Below are 13,592 nucleotides of genomic sequence, written 5' to 3' on the forward strand. Positions count from 1 at the left end.
AACACAAATCCACTGTTCAGTTGACAATCCTTTATTATTAAACTTAGGTAGGAGTCCAAAATCAGTCAGTGTAGATGGGTGAAAAACTAGGCTAAAATAGCAAAAACTGCAGTTTCATTTGGCAAAGGCCTACACTATACAGAGAAATTCATGGGAAAGTAAGATCCCATTTGATACCATGACGGAAAACAGCAGCCACTATCTCACATGACCACCAGCCTGGGTGCGTCAGCAACACAGACAGAGCCACCCATCCCATCCTCTCATCTGCCAGCTCACTTATAAAAAATGACCATGAATTCTTCAATGAAAAAGTCAGTCAAATATTAAGTTTTCTCTCAAAAGCAATAAAATCACAAAAAGCAGCTAAGATTTGAAATTTAGGGTAAGCTAGTACAATTTCCTGCTTTTTAATGTATAGATATTTTAGATTTGACAATCTTTTCCACATATAGTCAGATAGGTTTAAAGAAGCATTTCAACATATCAAATTAAAAAGATGTTAATTCATACATTTTATGACTTCAATTAATTATTAAAATGTTTAGACTTCAGTGCTGCTAATGACACTAAATTCAATGCCACGTTCGTTGAGTCTGTCAATCAACTTTGTTCTGGAGAAAGCTGCTCCGGGTGTGAAGACTCCACCCCTGAAAGACATCAGGATGAAAACAGTGCACAATGCCCAGCTCCAGCCCCTTCCTCTGCTAGTATGATCTGCGGGACAGCTAGCTCTCAAATCAATGCAAGACTTATAAAAACCTGATTCTTGATTTCCTTATGGACTGTTTTCGGTTCCATTTCTAAAACCAGCCAAGTGAACAGTAGCTATTATTCAAGAGGAAACCAGTACCTAGCAAACCTGTCTAGACTGGTTCAGTGATAAGGAGGCTGTTTCCACAACACTGGTATGTGTGTTGGGAGGGGCACATGGAGGGTTATCAACCCAAGTAACAGTTGCTGTTTATAAAGTCAGCCCTAAGACTCGGGAAGATTAAATACACACATGCGTGTGTGCTAAGTCGCTTCACTTGTGTCCAACTCTTTGCAACCCCATGTACTGTATGTAGCCTGCCAGGCTCCTCTGGGATTCTCCAGATAGAATACTGAAGTGGGTTGCCATGTCCTTCTTCAGGGGATTGTCTCTGCCTAGGGATTGAACCCGTGTCTCTGTCTCCTGCACCGGCAGGCGGGTTCTTTACTACCAAAGCCACCTGGGAGGCCTCTAAATACACACGTGGACAAAATAAATGTAGGTGATCAATTCCTGATAGAGCATAAACAGGACAAACAGGATGAAAAAGAAGTGTTTTTTTACATGTAATGGCTACCATTCAGAAAATGCTAAATATTTTCAAAGGGTATACAAATATTTGAAGAAAATGTAATTAAGTTTCACTTCATATAATTTTTATGTTTATTACTTACTAGTTTCAGGTCATACCTGATTTGTTTCTAAGCCTGCAAGCCTATGCTTATTTGTAAAGCTGGCCTACTTTTAGGCTAACAGCTAAATCCTCCAGTAAGATAGTGCACTTAATAATTATCTAGCCAGGATGCCATGAATCAAGGCATTCACTGCCAGCTGGGTATCATTCAGCATGGATTAAGGGCTCCTGCCAATAACACTGAACTACGGGGACCTTTTTTGAGTAGCTAACTTTGGATCTAAGTTATTTTTCGAAGGAACTGAAGCCAACTTACATGGCTCTCAACTTCTGTCTCCTCTCATTTATTTCTGCACTGTTCCTAGAAGTCAGTAAGGAACTGTCTTCGCGATTTTAAGTTCACCTCTCTCTTCAGATCAAACATACTGTAAACCCAATGCCTGAAAACTGAACTAAAATAAGCTAAAATATAAATGAAAAAGATATCTTTAAATTTGAAGAAAATCAGACTTACGCCTTAGGAAGATCAGAGACATCATTTAGAAGAGTCATGGCTGCCTGGACCATGGCTATGGGGGTAGTTACATAGCCAGCTTCTGCAGAAAACCAGTGATCAAGAAAAAGAAAGTATCCATAAACTAGACATTCAACAGCACCCAAAAATCAAATGGTAGATTTTATATCTTAGTGTACAGAATTTCCTTAATACTCTGTTCATGAAATAACAGAAATAACAATTAACATTTATATAGTCCTTACTAAGTGTTAGGAACTGTATTAAGTGCTTTAAATCTATTAAACTCATTTAATCCTCTTAACAATCATACACGGTTAGTACTATTTTATATCCATTTTACAGATGAGGAAACTGAGGCATAGAGAGGTTAAGTGCCTCATTCACATTCACAGAGTTAGACAGTGGTTGAACCAGAATCACATGCGGGCAGCTAGCTCAAGCCAACACTCTTACCAACGATCCTAGATTTATTCATACATTCTGTGATCTTTGCGACCCCTTAGACTGCAACCTATTCAGCTCCTCTGTCCATGGGATTCTCCAGAAAGAATACTGGAGCGGGTTGCCATTTCCTTCTCCAGGGGATCTTCCCGACCCAGGGATCAAACCCTGGTCTCCTGCACTGCAGGCAGATTCTTTACCATCTGAGCCACCAGGGAAGCCCAACTCATACACTAAACTGACCTTTATCAATCAAATACACTAAACTTCACTTTGAAAAACAGACTCAGTTTCTTAAAGGACAACTGAGTAACTCTCAAAGAAGTCTAACTTTAAGAAGTAACTTTAAAAGAAGCCTACAAACCAGTAGAACATTGGTGTTTATATTCATGTCAAATAAGAACATAGCTTATCCTAAAAACCCAAGTGGAAATTTGAAAAAAATGCAAGATGCAAAGATATCTTTGCTATTGGGCTTGATTAAAACTGTACAACAGATGCCTGTGATCTATTAGGAAGGACGGTAATGAAATGTAACTCACAGTGGGACTGTCTCTGTATAGTTCTCTAAAATTTACAGTACTAGTTACTGAATGTTTTGGGGTGACAGTTTTTTTAACAACCTATGAAAATTTTTACCCTCCCTGGAAAAACACACACGTGCACAAATTTTACAAGCAATGTCAGGGTGATCACAGACTCCAAAGAAAGCTTGGACCACAGCCTTGAATATAATTATACTACTGTTATAAGTAAAAGGCTTTAAAGTGACCCTTGAGTATGAGCATAGAACAGATAAATATCAATCAGCCCCTGTCTTCTTATATTAAAAATTCCATTCAGAATTACTGAATCATGCTGAAAGAAAAAAAATCAGAGAGGGATACAACAATAAAACTGAATGATACCAATAATTCCAATCCTTCTTTTGATAGAATTATTTATCATTATTAACTTAAATAACTGTGCAAATTTATTTCTAAAACAACTTTTAGAAAGAAATTATGACTAACACACCACTTTATAGCTCAAGACAATATAAAACTCCCAAACGTTCTTAAGTCACATGTGAAATACCTGGTCCTTTCACCTGAGTACAAATTCTGATATTTGGTTTGTTCTTAACAGGAGAAATGTCTTGGCTGAATCCTTGACCAAAAAATGTCATCGTAAATGATGAGGCATCAATCTGAGGAAGAGAAAGCAAAGACTTTATTAAATAAATATGTCATTTCCTCCTTGAACACAATAAACATTCTATCAACATTATACTTCATATAAGACATTTTTAATAGATAACAACAATCAATATTCTATTAGAATATCCTGTCATCCTTAACTAAGCATGGAACAACAAATAATTCTTTGAAGAACCGTAAGTTTTGTTGACTGGTGTAATGTTCTGGGGACAGAGGTAGTGAGGAATAAAGCTGAGTCTTAATGAAGAATAAAGATGAATCTTAGGCTGTGGCTGAAAGAACAGCATCACTAAAACAGGCAGTTTCAGAGGAAAAGCTGGAGGTAGTTTTTATTTTCGTACAGAATATGTTACTCTGGCTTTAGATATGTTTGAGATGAGAAGACAAAAATAGCAAGTAATGGTAATATGGGCCTAGGATATAGACACAAAACTGCTCCATTTAGAAGTATAAAAATTTGATTCAAAATTAAATTATGAAAGATTTATCCAAGCATCTGTCATAATCACTAAACTTAGAAATAAGGTAACAAAGCCATGGTGAACAAATTTCTATTAAGTATAAACCAAAGGTCAGACATTATATTAGGCCCTGAGACATAAAGTATTTATAAAATAAAATATATGGCACTTCTAGGGCTTAGTTTAGGGGAAGGGGGAAGACTGTGTGTGTGTGTGTGTGTGTGTGTACACACACATACGAGATCTAGCAACAATATGAAACATGAATTAGAAGTACAGGGCTAGTTCAGTGGACAGCATTATTAAACTTACTGAGCAGGAGGCCAGGGTTTTGAATTTTGTGTGTCCTCACAGCACACATACATTCTAATACAGAAGTTTATTACAAAGAAAAGTAAGGTAGGTACCAGAAAGGAGAAATCATTATTTAAAGGCAAAACCAGACAAGGTGGCTACAAGAAATGAAAATTATAGCCCATATCTCTGATGAATATGAGTGCAAAATGAAAGTGAGAGTCAGTCAGTTGTATCCGACTCTTTGCGATCCCACGGACTGTAGCCCGCCAGGTTCCTCTGTCCATGGAATTCTCCAGGCCAGAATATTGAAGTGGGTAGCCATTCCCTTCTCCAGGAGATCTTCCCAACCCAGGAATTGAACCCAGGTCTCCTGCATTGAAGGGGGATTCTTTGCCAACTGAGACACCAGGGAAGCCTCAGCTTCCTGTGCAAAGTCCTCAGCAAAATATTAACAAACTAAATTCAACAATACATTGAATGGACCATAAGCTATAATTAGGATCTGGCCATCAAGCTAGTGATAAAGAACCCGCCTGACAATGCAGGAGGCATAAAAGACATGGGTTCAATCCCTGGGTCAGGAAGATCCCCTGGAGGAGGGCATGACAACCCACTCCAGTATTCTTGCCTGGAGAATCCCATGGACAGAGGAGCCTGGTGGGCTACCGTCCATAGGGCCACAAAGAGTTGGACACAACTGAAGTGACTTCGCACAGCACAACACAGCACATATTATACTTAAGTGGGATTTAGTTCAGGGATGCAAACATGTTCAACATCCACAAATAAGTCAATGTGATATTCTACATTAACAAAATAAAGGATAAAAATCATATAGTCATCCCAAACACAGGAAAAGCACTTGATAAAATTCAACATCCATTTATAAAAAAAAGTCTCAACAAAGTGTGTATATAGAGGGGACATATTTCAACATAATAAAGACCATATATAAAAAACCCATAGCTAACAGCATACTCAATGGTGAAAAGCTGAGAGCTTTTCTGAAAGCTCTTCTTCTAAGATCAGAAACAAGACAAGAGCACCCACTCTTGCCAGTTCTATTCAACATAGTATTTGGAAGTCCTAGTCACAACCATCAGACAAGAAACAGAATACAAGGAATCTAAACTGGAAAATAAGAAGTAAAATTGTCACTGTATGCAGAGGTCATGATATTACATATAGAATATACTAAAGGTACCACCAAAAAACTATTAAAACTAATAAATGAACTCAGTAAAGTTGCAGGATATAAATACAAAGTTAACATACAGAAATTTATTGCATTTCTATATACTAACAACAATCGGAAAGAGAAATTAAGAAAACAATCTTATTTACAATCCCATCAAAAGGAATAATACCAGGAAATAAATCTAATCAAGGATATATATACTTGTGCTCAAGAAACTATGACACTAATGAAAGCAACTGAAGATGACACATAGAAATATATACCATGTTCTTGGGTTGTAAGAACTAATATTGTCAAAATGACAATACTACCAAAGAAAATCTACATAGTCAACGTAATACCTATCAAAATACCAATGGCATTTTTCACAGAATCAGACCAAATAATTCTTAAATTTGAAGTCAAAAGACCTCAAAGAGTCAAAGTAATCCTGAGAAAGAATAACAAAGCTGGAAGTATCATCTTCTCTAATTTCAGATTACAGTACAAAAGTACAGTAATCAAAACGGTACAGTACTGAGACCCCCTGGCGGTGCAGGGGTTAGAACCCCATGGTCCACTGCAGGGAGCATGGGTTCAACCTCTGGTTGGGGAAATAAGACCCTGTAAGCTGTGCAGCATGGCCAAAAGACCCCCAAAAACCAGTATGGTATTGGCACAAAAAAGACAGACGCATAGATTAATGGAGCAGAATAGAGAGCTCAGACATAATCCCACACTTACACGTTCAATTAATCTACAACAGATGAGGCAAGAACATACAATAGAAAAGAGAGTCTCTTTAATAAACTGTGTTGGGAAAATTGGACAGCTACATGCAAAAAATCAAACTGGACTACTGTTTCACAACATATAGAAAAACAAACTCAAAATGGATTACGAACTTAAATATAAGACTTGAAACCACAAAACTCCTGAGAGGAAAACATAGGTAGTATGCTCTTTGACACTGGTCTCAGTATTTTTTTTTTCATTTATTTTTATTAGTTGGAGGCTAATTACTTTACAATATTGTAGTGGTTTTTGCCATACATTGACATGAATCAGCCATGGATTTACATGTGTTCCCCATCCCGATCCCCCCTCCCTGGTCTTAGTATTTTACTGGATGTCTCCTTAGTCAAGAGAAACAAAGGCAAAAATAAACACGTGGAACTACATTAAACTGAATTTTGCACAGTGAAACTATCAACAAAACAAAAAGACTGCCTACTGAATGGAAGAAGATATTTGCAAAAAATGTATCCAATAAGGAGTTAATACCTAAAATATACAAAAATACATACAATTCAACCAAACAATCTGATTAAAAATGGGCCTGAATAGACATTTTTCCAAAAATACATACAGGTGACTAACAAAACATGCTCAATATCAGTAATCATCAGGGAAATGCAAATCATATGATCCAGCAAGTCTACTTCCAGATATTTGAAGCAAACAAAAACACCAATTTGAAAAAATATATGCACCCCCATGTTCACTGCAGCGTTATTTACAATAGCTGAGATACGGAAACAACCTAAATGTCTGCTGATGTGTAAAGAAAATGTAGTGTGTGTGTGTGTGTGTGTGTGTACAGGTACACACACACATAGAGGAATCTTATTCAGTCATAAAAAAGAACGAAATCCTGCCATCTGTGATGACATGGATGGACTTCAAGTAAAGTAAGACAGATAAACACTGTATGTTCTCTCATTGGTGAGAACGTAAATCGGTACAGCCACCATAGAAAACAGTATGGAGGTTCCTTAAAAAAACTAAAAACAGCTACCATATGATCCAGCAATCCCACTCCTGGTCATATATCCAGAATAAAGGAAAACTTTAATTCAAAAAATAAATGCATGCCAATGTTCATAGCAGCACTATTTATAATAGCCAAGACACAGAAACAATCCAAGTGTTCATCAACAGACAACTGGCTTAAGGAGATGTGATACGTATGGTGGTGGTGGTGGTTTAGTTGCTAAGTCGTGTCCGACTCTTATGACCCCATGAACTGTAGCCCGCCAGGCTCCTCTGTCCATAGGATTTTCCAGGCAAGAATACTGGATTGGATTGCCATTTCCTTCTCCAGGGGATTTTCCAGACCCAGGAAATGAACCTGGGTCTCCTGCATTGCAGGCAGATTCTTTACCAACTGAGCTATGAGGGAAGCCCATGATATGTATATATACAATGAAATATTACTGTTATAAAAAAAGAATGAAATATTGCTCTTTGAAGCAACACGGATGGACCTAGAGAATACCATACTAAGTGAAGTAAGTCAAACAGAGAAAGACAAATATGTGATATCATTTATATGTAGAATTTAAAAACTGATACAAAATATAAACAAACTCAGATGTAGAAAACAAATTTATTGTTACCAAAGAGCAAAGGGGGGGCAGATAAATTAAGAGTAGGGTATTAACAACTACAAACTACTACACACAGAATAGATTAGCAACATGGATTTACTGTATAACAGAAGGAACTATATTCAATACCTATAATGGAAAATAATGTGAAATATATATATATGTATAACTAAGTTACTTTGCCATATACCTGAAACTAACACAATATTGTAAATCAACTACACTTCAATAAACAATTAAATCTGACCCTGTTATCACCTTCTTTAAAATACTTCCCTGACTTACTGCTTTGGCAATGACTCTTAGACCTGGGACTTTATATATCAGAATCACTCAGGGAGCTTTTTTCAAATACACGTGACCCTGGCATCTGGACATTCTGATTCAGGAGGTGTGACGTGGGACCTCACAGCAGATATCTCAGCTTTGGGAGAGAGCCCAAAACGGATGACCAGAGATGCAGGTTTGACAGGTGTAGAATGTGGCTTGGGCACTGGACTTTTTGAAGGCTCTTCAGTGATGTTAATGCACACTCAATTTCATAAAGGCATTATTCAAAATAGACAAAAGATAAAAGTAACCCAAATGTCAATGCACAGATGAGTGGATAAGCAAAATAGGGTATATACAATCAGCCCTCTGTATCCCCGATGAACTAAAAGGTTAAGATGGGAAATTTTATGTCATGCGTATTTTAATTTTACTACAATTAGAAGGAAATGGTGGAGAAGGGAGACAGGAGAGAAGAGAGAGGGAACTAAGGTAGCTGTGATGGATTTGGAGAAAAATCTAGAGTGATGCCTACGTTCTTGACTGGGCAGATGATAGTGCCACCAACTGACATGGGAAACATAGAAGGAAGAAGAGGGTCTGATGGAAAGAAGTTCAGATTTTACACGTTATATTTGAAGTGCCCAAAGCAGTCGTATTGAAGATATTGGACAGGTGACAACTCAATTTACCTACCATGGGAATCCAGGGTGTGTGAAAGTGGAAAAAGGAAGTAAGTTTGGGAGAGGGACAGAGGAGGTAAAAAGGATGAGATAATGAAGGAGTAAAACTGAAGAGTAAAAAATCTGAAATTTCTATGATGTAAAGAGAGCACAATTTCTGGAGCCAAACAGCTCAGTTCTCATTGTAGCCTGGCCATCTACTCACTACAGGACTTTGGCAAATTTCTCTGTTACTTATTTTCCTCACTTATAAAATGGATATAACACCTCCCTTAAGGAGTGTTTGAAAAGATTCAGTAATCTAATGTATATAAAGAACATAAGAATGTCTGAAACACAGTAAGTGCTTCATCAAGTCTTAGCTATTATTATCACTGCACTGAGGAAAAGTAAAAACAAAATTAAGAAAAATATTATTTTAGAGACCTAGATACAAAGGAAAGAGTTACCTGTTTTTGTGTTGGACCTTGTTTTGAAAAATAACCAAAGGAGAAGAGCCATGGGAACTAAAGGGGGAAAAAAAATACCTTTAGTTGTATTTTTTAAAATTCACAGAAAATACTTCTATAGGTTTAATTTCATAAAAACTTACTTACTTTTATGAGAAGTTGCCTTCCAATGCCAAACCTCACAAAGAATAAAAAGAAGAGTCCAGCAAACATCAGCTTAATAACAGAAGTGATGCCTCCCACAGTTACATAAGCAGCATACTGAACCTAGATGAAGAATATAAAATCAGGATGTTATGCCTTTCTTAGACCAAGTAATACAAAAATGTTAGCTACTAATAACTTACTCTATAGTCAGAAATATCAAATGAAAGCAATTTTCACTTTATGAATGTGTTATGTTCTAAAAGCTTGTTCAGAAAACAGACACTACAGGGACATTTTTTAAAAGGAATTGTTGCAAACAATAATTAGCTCCTCCTGCTTAAATACAAATATGAAAAGTTCATAATCATATACCTGAGTTTAACAATTATACATTACAGAATGTATACTCCACTTACAACCTCTTTAAGAAATTTTTTTTTTTTTAACTTAAATAGTTTCCTCTTCAAGTCTTGGCAGTGGGAATAATGACTTCCCTCACCAATTGAGGAGGGGTGGTAGGGTGGGACTCCAGAGGTAGCAAGGAGAGAAGAGAGAAGAACCCAGACATCTCCATAAGCAACAGAGAGAGTATTCTAGCAGCTGAAGCTCTCAACAGGACTGCTGGGTGATTACAACACCAGAATTTCCTGCACTGAACTTGCTTCTACTGTCTCATGTAAAAAATATATTCAGAAGGTCAGATCTGAATTGTGGGAGGAGGCTATTACCACCCCCATAAAATGCAAAATGCTCTACACTACTAATTCTTTATGCTCCCAGAAACTGAATGATGCACTATTCAACTCTTTCTCTCTTGGATTTATAAACATAAAAATCCCACATTAAGCTGATAGAGGAACTGAAACAAACTAGAATACTCTTTATTAAAAAATAAATCATATACACTTACAGGTGACTGCTCTAAATTTTCATGCAAGTAACGCTGAGTTCGCTTCACAACAGACACATCTGCTCCCAAAAAAGGAATGGAGTAACTGTTGAGTTCTCTGCAGTAAGAAATTGGCCACCTGCAAGACAGACCCATGTTGCATCTTTTCCATTTACAGTGACCACAACTTTAACTGGTAAATTTCTGAATAAAAACCTTAACTCTTGCTGAGGCAATTGATGATAACAATAATGATGGCAGATCTGCTCTTCACTAAAATTTACTTTAGTATTCATCCTTTGTTCTCTACACTTGCCCCCAAATAAGTGACAAGTTAGAACACTAGTATTCTTCATACCATGGGCACTTAACACATACATAATTTAACCATGTTTTGTACCCCAACAATTTCCCCAGATAATGATAAAAAGAACACTCATTTCAATAGCCAAACTCTTGAGTTCAGAGTTCTCACATATAAATACTATTAATATATTGATTAATATACATAAGATCATCAGATTTTTATTGTATAAAATTTAATTGATGTTTAATTTTGATACTGATGGTGAAGAGTCATAAAACTAATTTTCCCCAGAATCCAAATGTATTATTATATATGAAGTAGCTAAACTTAGTGTAACATATTAATTATATTTTATTTATCTTTGAAAACAACAGTGAACTCACTATGAAAGTCTCCAGGCTTTTTAAATAGCATATGGTATTAACAGTCAGATAAACAACAACAGGCTTAGATAAACTGAAGAACAGATTTTGAGATAATATACCTTCTTTTCAATTTTGGTCCAACAATTGGGACAGGCTTCATATCTGACTCATTTCGTAGTTTTTTCAAATTACTCTTATCTCCAAAACCATAAACTGCTGACTTCCAGGTACCATCATGAATGCACAACCCCTAACAAAATAATTCAAGAGTTAAAGAAACATGTAAACTCATACAACACTGTAAATCAACTGCACTCAAAAAAAAAATATTAAAAAGATACATGTCTTAAGGGATAATTACTAAAATGTAAAACCAAGTCATTTATAATTGATACAAAGAACATTTCATCTTATTTGAGCAAGGCATAATCTCTAATTCAATAATCTTGAGATGAATTTTTATCACTGGCTAGGCAGCAGTACCTGGAGAAGGAAATGGCAACCCACTCTAGTGTTCTTGCCTGGAGAATCCCAGGGACGGGGGAGCCTGGTGGGCTGCCGTCTGTGGGGTCACACAGTCGGACACGGCTGAAGCGACTTAGCAGCAGCAGCAGCAGTAACATTCATTAGTACAATCATATTCACTGTTTACACCCTTTTTACATACTACATATTTACAACATGTGCCCTTTCTTCTTTCCTCCTACCATTATTTATACTCTATAAACAAGCCAGTGAGTTTCACTTCATCATTTTCACTTAACTATCACTGATTGCTTTAAGCAGGAAAAAAGAAATAATAAAACCATCAGAAGATTCATGTTTTCACATAACAGCTTTGATGAAACTGAAAGGTGGAGAGATACCAATCTAACTTCCATTTTGTTACAGATTAATCACTTCTGTTTTGCTAAAACTAAAACAGAGCTAAAAGTCTTCCGAGTTTAATTTGTGAAACTATTCTCAATCTGCGCCTAGCCAATTTGACCTATTTGCAAAGATATCTTAAAATCAGGGGAAAACAGATTTTTTAAAAACCTGAGTATCTTCTTATACAAATAAGCCATTAAAAAGACAAAAACTACATCTCTTTTAAAAAACCTTTTCCTTTATTTTGCTAAAAAATAGAAAAGTGCACAGAACATAAAAGCATAATTTAATGTGATTATGAGGCTAACATCTATTTAAGCCCAGAAAGCCCTCCTTCTTTCCTGCCTTTGTGATAATCAAGAAAAATTCTTGTTTTTTTTTTTTTTTTTCAGTTTTACCACCTAAGAATTCATTTCTAGACAGTGTAGTAAATTTTGCCTGTTTCTAAATTTTATAGAAATGGAAATATATAGTGTATATTTCTTGAGTTTTGCTTCTTTTGTTCAAAATTGTGATGTCAGGATTCATCATGTGTTAGAAATACCTCTTTACTCTGCAGCTGACCATAACATTTTCTTTGATTAAAAAAATACTCAATTTAAAATTTTTAAATGTATAAAAAATACTATATAGCATATTAAAAATTTGCTGAGAGATGATTTTATAAGTTCTCATCACAAGAAAAAAAATTAGTTAACTAAGTATGGTGATAGATATTAACTAGTGGTGATCATTTTGTAATACATACAAATACTGAATTATGTTGTACATCTGAATAGTATAATGTTATATATCAATTACACCTCAATAAAAATAAATTAATAAAATATATTTCTGGGCAAAAAGAAGCCATTCCTGACCTTGAGGCCATGAAATGTCACCTTCTAAAAGCTTAGTGTTTTGCCTTATTCATTAAGGTCTTATAACCCACCTAAACTTGATTTTGTACATAGTGCAAAGTATGAGTCCAATTTCATTGTTTCTCCATACCCATCATCTCCTGAAAACTCTCTACCATAAATCAAGTGCTCATATATGCACAAACTACTTTGAGCTCTTCATCCTGTTCTGTTGACCTATTGCTATCTCCCTGCCAATATTACACTGACTTGATATTCAAGAGCATTGTTCTACCTTATTCTCCTTTAAGAAAGTGTTGCCTATTTTCAGCCCTCTGCATTTTCATACACATTTTAGAACTAGTTTGTCAAGCTGCACACTAAAAGAAAACAAGCAAAAAAAAAAAAAAAAGACCTGTTTGGGATTTTGATTGGAATTATATGGGACTATAAATCAATTTAAGGAAAACTGACATATTAGCAAAATCGAGTATTCCAATCCATGAATATGGTGGATTCTTATATTTACCTGCCTTGTTTAAGCTCACTCAATAACACTTTATAGTTTTCTTCATAGAACTCTTACACATTTTGTATCACTTATTCTTAAGTATTTGATTATTTTAATTTTTTAAAGTTTTGGCTGCAACAGTTCTTTGTTGCAGCACACAGGCTTCTCAAGCTGTGGTGTGTGGGCTTCTCTTGTTGTGGGGGCCGAGCTCTAGAGCACACAGCCTCAGTAGTTGCTATGCATGGGCTCGGTTGCCCTGTGTCATGTGGGATCTCAGTTCCCGGATCAGGGATTGAACCTGCGTCCCCTGCATTGGGAGACAGTTTCTTAACCACTGGACCATCAGGGAAGTCCCCTAAAGTACTTGATTTTTTAATGCTACTATAAATGGT

The 13,592-nt window shown here is 36.1% G+C and overlaps 1 protein-coding gene across 1 annotated transcript in view; it reads right to left on the minus strand.

Moving 5' to 3' along the window:
- Nucleotides 1–10: 10 nt before the first annotated feature.
- SCCPDH (saccharopine dehydrogenase (putative)) overlaps nt 11–13,592 on the minus strand; it is a 29,966-nt gene continuing 16,384 nt past the window's right edge. The window contains exons 6-12 of the mRNA XM_043924724.1: nt 11,100–11,230; nt 10,330–10,447; nt 9,420–9,539; nt 9,273–9,329; nt 3,424–3,535; nt 1,903–1,984; nt 11–650 (exon numbers count right to left, since the gene is read on the minus strand). Of these exons, the coding sequence (XP_043780659.1) occupies nt 545–650; nt 1,903–1,984; nt 3,424–3,535; nt 9,273–9,329; nt 9,420–9,539; nt 10,330–10,447; nt 11,100–11,230 (726 nt within the window). The 3' untranslated portion in view covers nt 11–544. The remainder of the gene's footprint in view (nt 651–1,902; nt 1,985–3,423; nt 3,536–9,272; nt 9,330–9,419; nt 9,540–10,329; nt 10,448–11,099; nt 11,231–13,592) is intronic.

The sequence above is a fragment of the Cervus elaphus genome, chromosome 14 (genome assembly GCF_910594005.1).
Source record: "Cervus elaphus chromosome 14, mCerEla1.1, whole genome shotgun sequence".
Taxonomy (NCBI): Eukaryota; Metazoa; Chordata; class Mammalia; order Artiodactyla; family Cervidae; genus Cervus; species Cervus elaphus.